This window comes from Argopecten irradians, chromosome 3 (genome assembly GCF_041381155.1).
Source record: "Argopecten irradians isolate NY chromosome 3, Ai_NY, whole genome shotgun sequence".
Classification (NCBI taxonomy): domain Eukaryota; kingdom Metazoa; phylum Mollusca; class Bivalvia; order Pectinida; family Pectinidae; genus Argopecten; species Argopecten irradians.
In genome coordinates, this window is record NC_091136.1 from 445771 (window position 1) to 456560 (window position 10790).

Consider the following 10790-nt stretch of genomic DNA (forward strand, 5'->3'; position numbering starts at 1 on the left):
TAGAAAGACAAGTTGCCAAATGCAAATTTTGTCAAACAATTGAGCTTTCTAGTTTTTAGTAGATTTATTTTATATTGGGATGTTTTAAGTAAATAATCCCGTGTGCGGGGCGGCCATCTATGAAACTATGTCTTCTTTTTGCTTCCAGATACCAAGCGTAAAATTTTACTATTCTGTTTGCTTTAAATTGTTGTACCTTAATTCATCAACTACTGCCAGCAGTTTTAAACTGAATTGATTTAAGTTTTGCTGTGAATCTTTACTGGTACATGGTAATTAAAAAATAAGCATTAATGTGTGACAAATAATAACCTTTTGTCACTTTGATTTTTACATTTAATCTTTTTTCTTTACTCTAAAATATTGTAAAATAAGAAATATTTACATTGGGCCAAAAGTAATTACACCGACCCCTTTTTATGCCTGATTTAGAAAGAACAACCTTTTACCTACTGATATGCAAAATATTTACAAAAGTTTAATTCCAGAGCTGTTTCTATAAAAAAAGGTTTAGTGTGGCAAAAATGGTGAAAATGGTGATATTTTTGTAGCTCAAAATTAAGGGGTTGGGGTAGCATATGTTGTTATTCAGAGAAGAAAAAATATTAGTTAAAGAAACCACTTTAAATAAATAATGCAAACACCATTATATATCCAACACGAAATTCGAAATTATGGCTTTAATAATCGTGTATATGGTGAAAACGGCAAAATTCTCATAAAATCTAATATTTTGTCAAATTGGTATCTTTGAGTGACCACAACTCGAAAATGAGCACACGGACATATATTTTTTTCCCATTTCTTTTATGGTATGAACTCCAATTTCCAAAACATTATATTAAAAAAATGTAATACAAGAAAATGTTGACTTCTCAGAGGTGTACATCCGTAAGTCTGCTCCGAAGCACACATTAATTTAGGGAAATTCAAATGTACTTATTAGAGAGGCACTCCCAAAATTGTACCCTATTTTATAAAAAGTTCGATACAAACACAAAATCAAACAATACCATTCCAAGGAGCGGTCTATGCAAATAGCGAAATAATACAATGGCTGAAAAAACGATAGTGCATGATGCGTGTAATCCCCACTATATCAGTTCTAAACAAGCAAATGACAAATTTAAATAAATACAGTTATAGTTTTAGCAACCTTATGTCTGTTCATTGATTGATCGTGCCTACTTCATTTATATATATAATTCCAGGCATATATTAACTTTGTTGCAGACTAAGAATCAAAACGCCTCAAAGATAAATTATCTAGCTATACTTTCTAGCTTCTTATTTATGTGAGGTATCTTAGAATATTTTACCTGGAGCGTCTATTACTTCATTGAATCGGAAAATATCATCAAATCGTGTGTTATGCGAATATCTGTTTATCATACATATTGCAATAAAATGCAAAATGTATATTGCAGATGGCCCCGGTACTTCCCTAGTTCTGGTCCCGCCGGACACTACCTACACCAGGACAGAGGGTGACACGTTACCGGACATCACCTGTACAGCGGACTGTAGACCTGGCTGTACCTTTGTCTGGACACGACCGGACAACACCAACTTTACTGTGTCACCTGTGTTGTCACTGGGACAACTGGACAGATCAGAACACGGGACGTACAGATGTACTGCTAGGAATGTTGTTGGGGAGTCAACAAGAACAATCAGTGTTGTTATTCGGTGTACGTATATTGATTTCCGTAATATTTACCTTAAAAATGATTGTTGATACAAGTTAAAGATTTATTTGATAAAACGTGAATATGAATGGACTGGGTGTCAGTTACAAACTAGCTTCAAAGTTCTATTCGATATAAGAAATTTAATTTAATATAATTAGGAGCATAGTAAACAAAGGAATCAAAATAAAAAAATGTATTTTTCTTCTTTCCTAATGACACGTTTGAAAATAATGAAAAGGAAAAATGCTAAAAACTATTTATGTTTCCGATGACAGTGTATATTTGATTTACCCTCACATCTGGGACGCCCTCGAGGGATAGTACATCTTCTGGTCAATAAACCTTCATAGCACACCGTTGCCGGGACCAGGAATGCATATTACTTTCTGTAGAGTGATAGTTTTAATTTAAACGTAGTACGTTATAAATCATCTCTATGTAAGGATCGATGAGAAAACTGTTGAATTATTCATTTTCCTGGTTGTATTTTCTTATACTATGTCATTAAGGTTATTCTTTGCTGTTCGCACTTCATGGTAAACCAATATATCATTTTGAATTCAAATGCAAGTGTAGTGAAATTAATTTACCCAGACGGACCTTCTACTGTAAGTTTGACTCCACCAACTGTGACTTATACTCCTACGGAGGGACAAACTATCCCCACCATCACGTGTTCTGCTGACTGTAACCCGGCCTGTACCTACAGCTGGACAAAGGATGGACAGTCCTATACCACAGGATCAGGTCTCCAGCTCACCAACATACAACGTGGTCAGACGGGTGTTTACAGGTGTACGGCCAGTAATGTACACGGTAGTACTACAAATGTGGACGTCAGTGTCACCGTTTACTGTACGTATGCTACCTGACATATGTAATATCGGGATGAATAACACTTAGAAAGCACTTTCTTTCGACAAAAGTCACGACATTTAGTTACTCATACTTTTCCGAAAGGAAACTTCATTCTAAAAATGTCAAGGTTAAGACAAATACATTAATATACATGATAACAATCTCTTACAATCACAGTCACATGTTTTGCTAATAATAGAGGAATACTTTATTAACTTTAACTCAATCATTCCCTTAGGTGTGATATAGAAAGGAAGTAGATGTTACATAAATATTATTAATCAGTAAGTTATGAATCACGTTCGTCCCCATTCTGAAATTGTGTTTACAAAGCAAAGTCTTAAGAGAATGAGAATAGGAAATAGATATTTGTTTTCAAAACAGTGTTCTAACAGAAACAGGTATTCGTAACGTTGTCAAAACTACTTGTTTTTATTGTAGACGGCCCCGGTACCTCAATTGTCCTGTCCCCGCCGGACACTACCTACACCAGGACAGAGGGTGACACTTTACCGGACATCATCTGTACAGCGGACTGTAGACCTGACTGTACCTTTGTCTGGACACGACCGGACAACACCAACTTTACTGTGTCACCTGTGTTGTCACTGGGACAATTGGACAGATCAGAATACGGGACGCATAGATGTACTGCTAGGAATGGAGTTGGGGAGTCCACCGTTACATCCAGTGTTGATATACTGTGTACGTTTATTGATATTTTCGTTATAATCAAGTTAACATTTACCTTAAAAATGAATTTTGATACACGTCCAAGATTTATTTGATAAAACGTGAATATGAATGAACTTTGTGTCAGTTACAAAACTAGCCGGAAAAGATGGTCAGGAAGCGTGAAAGTTCTATTCGATATAAGACATTTAATTTAATATCATTAGGATCAAAGTAAAGGAAAGAATAAAAATAAACCTTCTTACGGAATGACATGTTTGAAAATAGTGAAAAGGAAAAAAAAAACTAAAAACAATTTATACATAACACACTGTTTCCGGGACCAGAAATAATATCTGTAGAGTGATATTTCATTTCAAAATTTATAATTAATTTGATAAATAATTTCTATAAGTATCGAGGAGAAAATTGTTGAATTAATCACTTTCTCGGTTGCATTATCTTACACTATCGCCTTGGGGTTAGTCTTTACCGTTCACACTTCATACTAAACAATCATATCGTTTTGAATTGAAATACAAGTGAAGTTAAATTAATTTACCTAGACGGACCTTCTACAGTAAGTTTGACTCCATCGACTATAACCTATACTCCTACGGAGGGACAAACTATCCCCACCATCACGTGTTCTGCTGATTGTAACCCGGCATGTACCTACAGCTGGACAAAGGATGGACAATCCTATACCACAGGGTCTGGTCTCCAGCTCACCAACACACAGCGTGGTCAGACGGGCGTGTACAGGTGTACGGCCAGTAATGTACACGGCAGTGCGACAACTGTGGATGTCAGTGTAACTGTCTACTGTACGTATGCTATATGATATATGTAATATCGGGATGAATACCATTATAAAGTATTTTCTTTAGACAAAAATTGTCGTCACACCGAAAACAAATAAAAGGAAAATATTGTCCTCTGTATGTATTGGTATTGGAAATTATGTAAAAGCATTTAGTTACTCATACCTTTCCGACACGAAAATCGATTTAAGAAATTCCACTTTATGGCAAGTACGTCTTAATATGATAACAATTTCTTACACGAACAGGAATACTTTGCTAACTTGAACTCAATCATACCCTCAAGTGTGATATAGACAGGAAGTGTATGCTACAAAATCAGGTTCGTCCCCATTATGTAACTGCCTTTACCAAGCCAAGCTTTTATAGAATGAGAAAACTCACTATGCAGCTTTATAAATGCTGTGTATTAACGATTATTGGTAAACATAAATTTGTTTTAAAAACGGTGTTCTATTGGAAACATATACTTATCGTTGTCAAAAAACAGCATATATTTATTATAGATGGCCCCGGCTCCTCAATAGCCCTGTCCCCTCCGAACACTACCTACAGCAGGACAGAGGGTGACACGTTACATGACATCACCTGTACAGCGGACTGTAGACCTGGCTGTACCTTTGTCTGGAAACGACCGGACAACACCAACTTTACGGTGTCACCTGTGTTGTCACTGGGACAACTGGACAGATCAGAACACGGGGGGTACAGATGTACTGCTAGAAATGGTGTTGGGGAGTCCACCGTTACATCCAGTGTTGTTATTCGGTGTAAGTATATTGATATTTTCGTAAAATCAAGTTAACATTTACCTTTAAAATGTTTGTTGATTCAAGTTCAATATTTATTTCATAAAACCTGAATAGGAATGCACTGTGTGTCGGTTACAAAACTAGCTGGAAAAGATAGCCAGGAAGCTGGAAAGTTCTATTCGATATAATACATTTTATTTAATATAATTAGGATCAAAGTATACGAAGGAATTAAATTTAACTGTAGTTTTCATCTTTCCAAATGACATATTTGAAAATAGTGAAAAGAAAAAATGCTAAAAACAATCGATGTTTACGGTGACAATGTGTTATAAAACTTGATTTACCTCACATCGGGCACAACCTCAGGAAATATTACACCTTCTGGTAAATAAACCCTTATTCCACACTGTTTCCAGGACCAGAAATTCATATTTATTTCTGAAGAGTGATGTTTTATGCTAATAGTCATAATGTATAAATCATTGCTATAAGTATCGACGAGAAAACTGTTGAATTAATCATTTACCTGGTTTTATTTCCTTATGCTATGAAATTTGGTTTATTCTTTGCTGTTCACACTTTATAATAATCCAATATATCGTTTTGAAATCAATTAGTGAAATTAATTTATCCAGACGGACCGTCTACAGTAATACTGACTCCATCGACTGTGACCTATACTCCTAGGGAGGGACAAACTATCCCCACCATCACGTGTTCTGCTGATTGTAACCCGGCATGTACCTACAGCTGGACAAAGGATGGGACAAGTCCTATACCACAGGGTCTGGTCTCCAGCTCACCAACATACAGCGTGGTCAGACGGGCGTGTACAGGTGTACGGCCAGTAATGTACACGGCAGTGCGATAACTGTGGACGTCAGTGTAACTGTCTACTGTACGTAATGCTATATGATATATGTAATATCGGGATGAATACCATTATAAAGTATTTTCTTTAGACAAAAATTGTCGTCACACCGAAAACAAATAAAAGGAAAATATTGTCCTCTGTATGTATTGGTATTGGAAATTATGTAAAAGCATTTAGTTGACTGCATTACGGTTTTCCGACACGACAATTCGACCCCGATGATATAGAAACATTCCAGAACAACATGACAAAAACTGTGGAAACTTTTAAATAAAATTAACAATTTCCACAAAGTAATACTTTGCTAAGTGTCATTTTGAACTTGACAATTCACAACTTTTTTGATATAGAACGGAAGTGTATATTTTCACAAATCAGATGATCCCCCATTTAAATGCCTTTACCAAGGCCAAGCTTTTTAATCGCACATGAGAAAACTCACTATCTATTCAGTTATCTTGGTGAAGCCATAATGCTGCAATGTATTAACATTTTAAATGGAAAACATATATTTTGGATGTAATTCAAAAACGGTGTTCTATCGGAAATTTGTACTTATCGTTGTCAAAAAAGCATATGCTTATTATAGATGGCCCCGGTTTCCTCCCCTAGCCCTGTCTCCACAGGACACTACCTACACCAGGACAGAGGGTGACACGTTACCGGACATCACCTGTACAGCGGACTGTAGACCTGACTGTACCTTTGTCTGGACACGACCGGACAACACCAACTTTACTGTGTCACCTGTGTTGTCACTGGGGCAACTGGACAGATCAGAACACGGGACGTACAGATGTACTGCTAGGAATATTGTCGGGGAGTCAACTATTTCAATTAGTATTACTGTTCAATGTAGGTACTAGCAATACATTTCCCAATGTAAAATAATGCACTCTCATTTTTAGTTTATAAAACATTATTTTAGATTATGTTTTTTCGAGTGAATGCATCTGTTCTTAAACAATACAATAGGCTTCCTATAAAGTGGTGGGTTTTTGGGTTCCCACCTTGGAATGAGGAAATACTATATAAATTGAATATTTTTTCGTGTTTGGTTATTCAATAGCTCTACTTACGTATCAGTTCACCTTCTCATGAATAGATGACTAAGGATTAGTAGGCATGCACAAAGAAACATAATGTATATAACCCAATGCCATACCTTTACAGTCGAGTTATTCCAACATATCGAACAAACAACGGGTATCTTATTTTCGATAAAACATTACGATAATCATTCATAACCAAAGACATCACGAGCAGACTAAGACAAAGCTGTCTCCATTTCCCATGGACGCATGATAAGTATAAGCAGTAAAAATAAAGTAAACTACTTATGTACGTCTTTCACGAATTTCTGGTCTGTCCAATACCGATTACTTATTCCTTGGGCCAATCACTCAACAAACTTAACACATTTACCGAAAACACACAAATAGAAAGCAATAACAATAACTGTAAAAACTAGAGAAGTGTTAACAATAGTAGACCATAGGCAATAAACCAGATAACAATGCAAATGTAATCAAACTAGAACAAAAAAGTCCATAACTACGAAAATCATAAATATGATGTTTATTTTAAAATCTATCTATTTATAAGTATAAAAACTTCACTCGCGAATAGTGAAAGGCAAATCCAGTTTATTCTGCATCTTATCCCTATCCCTATTAATAGTTGAATCGGCTTAGAATGTAAACCAAGACAACTCACTACATGTATTGTGTAATATTACAGCAAACCAACATTCCTTTTAGCAAGGTGTTTAACATTCCACTCTCCCCCAGAGTGCTGAAGGTTCGTTCCTCTTTCAATCCTAATTAGATTGCTATGGAATGTTCCATGGGAACCACTGAGATGGCAGCCACCTTCAAAAGTCGTGCACGAGCACGTCTTCCCACTGCCTGGGACCGTATACGGCTGATAATGTATATAAGATGGTTTTTTTTGGTAAGGGATCCACTCTCCCCCAGAGTGCTGAAGGTTCGTTCCTCTTTCAATCCTAATTAGATTGCTATGGAATGTTCCATGGGAACCACTGAGATGGCAGCTACCTTCAAAAATTGTGCACGAGCACGTCTTCCCACTGCCTGGGACCGTATACGGCTGATAATGTATATAAGATGGGGTTTTTGGTAAGGGATCCACTCTCCCCCAGAGTGCTGAAGGTTCGTTCCTCTTTCAATCCTAATTAGATTGCTATGGAATGTTCCATGGGAACCACTGAGATGGCAGCCACCTTCAAAAGTCGTGCACGAGCACGTCTTCCCACTGCCTGGGACCGTATACGGCTGATAATGTATATAAGATGGGGGTTTTGGTAAGGGATCCACTCTCACATCCAGTGCTAAAGGTTCAAGCCTCTTTCAATCCTAATTAGATTGCTATGGAATGTTCCATGGGAACCACTGAGATGGCAGCCACCTTCAAAAGTCGTGCACGAGCACGTCTTCCCACTGCCTGGGACCGTATACGGCTGATAATGTATATAAGATGGGGTTTTTGGTAAGGGATCCACTCTCCCCCAGAGTGCTGAAGGTTCGTTCCTCTTTCAATCCTAATTAGATTGCTATGGAATGTTCCATGGGAACCACTGAGATGGCAGCCACCTTCAAAAGTCGTGCACGAGCACGTCTTCCCACTGCCTGGGACCGTATACGGCTGATAATGTATATAAGATGGGGTTTTTGGTAAGGGATCCACTCTCCCCCAGAGTGCTGAAGGTTCGTTCCTCTTTCAATCCTAATTAGATTGCTATGGAATGTTCCATGGGAACCACTGAGATGGCAGCCACCTTCAAAAGTCGTGCACGAGCACGTCTTCCCACTGCCTGGGACCGTATACGGCTGATAATGTATATAAGATGGGGTTTTTGGTAAGGGATCCACTCTCCCCCAGAGTGCTGAAGGTTCGTTCCTCTTTCAATCCTAATTAGATTGCTATGGAATGTTCCATGGGAACCACTGAGATGGCAGCCACCTTCAAAAGTCGTGCACGAGCACGTCTTCCCACTGCCTGGGACCGTATACGGCTGATAATGTATATAAGATGGGGTTTTTTGGTAAGGGATCCACTCTCCCCCAGAGTGCTGAAGGTTCGTTCCTATTTCAATCCTAATTAGATTGCTATGGAATGTTCCATGGGAACCACTGAGATGGCAGCCACCTTCAAAAGTCGTGCACGAGCACGTCTTCCCACTGCCTGGGACCGTATACGGCTGATAATGTATATAAGATGGGGTTTTTGGTAAGGGATCCACTCTCCCCAGAGTGCTGAAGGTTCGTTCCTCTTTCAATCCTAATTAGATTGCTATGGAATGTTCCATGGGAACCACTGAGATGGCAGCCACCTTCAAAAGTCGTGCACAAGCACGTCTTCCCACTGCCTGGGACCGTATACGGCTGATAATGTATATAAGATGGGGTTTTTGGTAAGGGATCCACTCTCCCCCAGAGTGCTGAAGGTTCGTTCCTCTTTCAATCCTAATTAGATTGCTATGGAATGTTCCATGGGAACCACTGAGATGGCAGCCACCTTCAAAAGTCGTGCACGAGCACGTCTTCCCACTGCCTGGGACCGTATACGGCTGATAATGTATATAAGATGGGGTTTTTGGTAAGGGATCCACTCTCCCCCAGAGTGCTGAAGGTTCGTTCCTATTTCAATCCTAATTAGATTGCTATGGAATGTTCCATGGGAACCACTGAGATGGCAGCCACCTTCAAAAGTCGTGCACAAGCACGTCTTCCCACTGCCTGGGACCGTATACGGCTGATAATGTATATAAGATGGGGTTTTTGGTAAGGGATCCACTCTCCCCCAGAGTGCTGAAGGTTCGTTCCTCTTTCAATCCTAATTAGATTGCTATGGAATGTTCCATGGGAACCACTGAGATGGCAGCCACCTTCAAAAGTCGTGCACGAGCACGTCTTTCCACTGCCTGGGACCGTATAAGGCTGACATTATATATAAGATGGGGTTTTTTGGTAAGGGATCCACTCTCCCCCAGAGTGCTGAAGGTTCGTTCCTATTTCAATCCTAATTAGATTGCTATGGAATGTTCCATGGGAACCACTGAGATGGCAGCCACCTTCAAAAGTCGTGCACGAGCACGTCTTTCCACTGCCTGGGACCGTATACGGCTGATAATGTATATAAGATGGGGTTTTTGGTAAGGGATCCACTCTCCCCCAGAGTGCTGAAGGTTCGTTCCTCTTTCAATCCTAATTAGATTGCTATGGAATGTTTCATAGGAACCACTGAGATGGCAGCCACCTTCAAAAGTCGTGCACGAGCACGTCTTCCCACTGCCTGGGACCGTATACGGCTGATAATGTATATAAGATGGGGTTTTTGGTAAGGGATCCACTCTCCCCCAGAGTGCTGAAGGTTCGTTCCTCTTTCAATCCTAATTAGATTGCTATGGAATGTTCCATGGGAACCACTGAGATGGCAGCCACCTTCAAAAGTTCGTGCACGAGCACGTCTTCCCACTGCCTGGGACCGTATACGGCTGATAATGTATATAAGATGGGGTTTTTGGTAAGGGATCCACTCTCCCCCAGAGTGCTGAAGGTTCGTTCCTCTTTCAATCCTAATTAGATTGCTATGGAATGTTCCATGGGAACCACTGAGATGGCAGCCACCTTCAAAAGTCGTGCACGAGCACGTCTTCCCACTGCCTGGGACCGTATACGGCTGATAATGTATATAAGATGGGGTTTTTGGTAAGGGATCCACTCTCCCCCAGAGTGCTGAAGGTTCGTTCCTCTTTCAATCCTAATTAGATTGCTATGGAATGTTCCATGGGAACCACTGAGATGGCAGCCACCTTCAAAAGTCGTGCACGAGCACGTCTTCCCACTGCCTGGGACCGTATACGGCTGATAATGTATATAAGATGGGGTTTTTGGTAAGGGATCCACTCTCCCCCAGAGTGCTGAAGGTTCGTTCCTCTTTCAATCCTAATTAGATTGCTATGGAATGTTCCATGGGAACCACTGAGATGGCAGCCACCTTCAAAAGTCGTGCACGAGCACGTCTTCCCACTGCCTGGGACCGTATACGGCTGATAATGTATATATAAGATGGGGTTTTTGGTAAGGGATCCACT

General features: G+C 39.5%; 1 protein-coding gene across 1 annotated transcript; it reads left to right on the plus strand.

The window, feature by feature from the left end:
* Window positions 1–1414: 1414 nt before the first annotated feature.
* LOC138320182 (carcinoembryonic antigen-related cell adhesion molecule 5-like) lies at window positions 1415–5695 on the plus strand. The gene is made up of 6 exons (XM_069263225.1): window positions 1415–1691; window positions 2286–2546; window positions 2991–3254; window positions 3788–4048; window positions 4552–4815; window positions 5436–5695. Exons 1-6 carry the CDS (start codon window positions 1415–1417, stop codon window positions 5669–5671), a joined length of 1563 nt encoding a protein of 520 aa, XP_069119326.1. The 3' UTR covers window positions 5672–5695.
* Window positions 5696–10790: the final 5095 nt, after the last annotated feature.

Coding starts and splice junctions, on each gene's coding strand:
- LOC138320182 (XM_069263225.1), top strand. CDS start 1,415: ATGTATATTGCAGATGGCCCCGGTACTTCCCTAGTTCTGGTCCCGCCG. Junction 2,547..2,990: donor CGTCAGTGTCACCGTTTACT/GTACGTATGCTA, acceptor TTTTTATTGTAG/ACGGCCCCGGTACCTCAATT. Junction 4,049..4,551: donor TGTCAGTGTAACTGTCTACT/GTACGTATGCTA, acceptor TATTTATTATAG/ATGGCCCCGGCTCCTCAATA.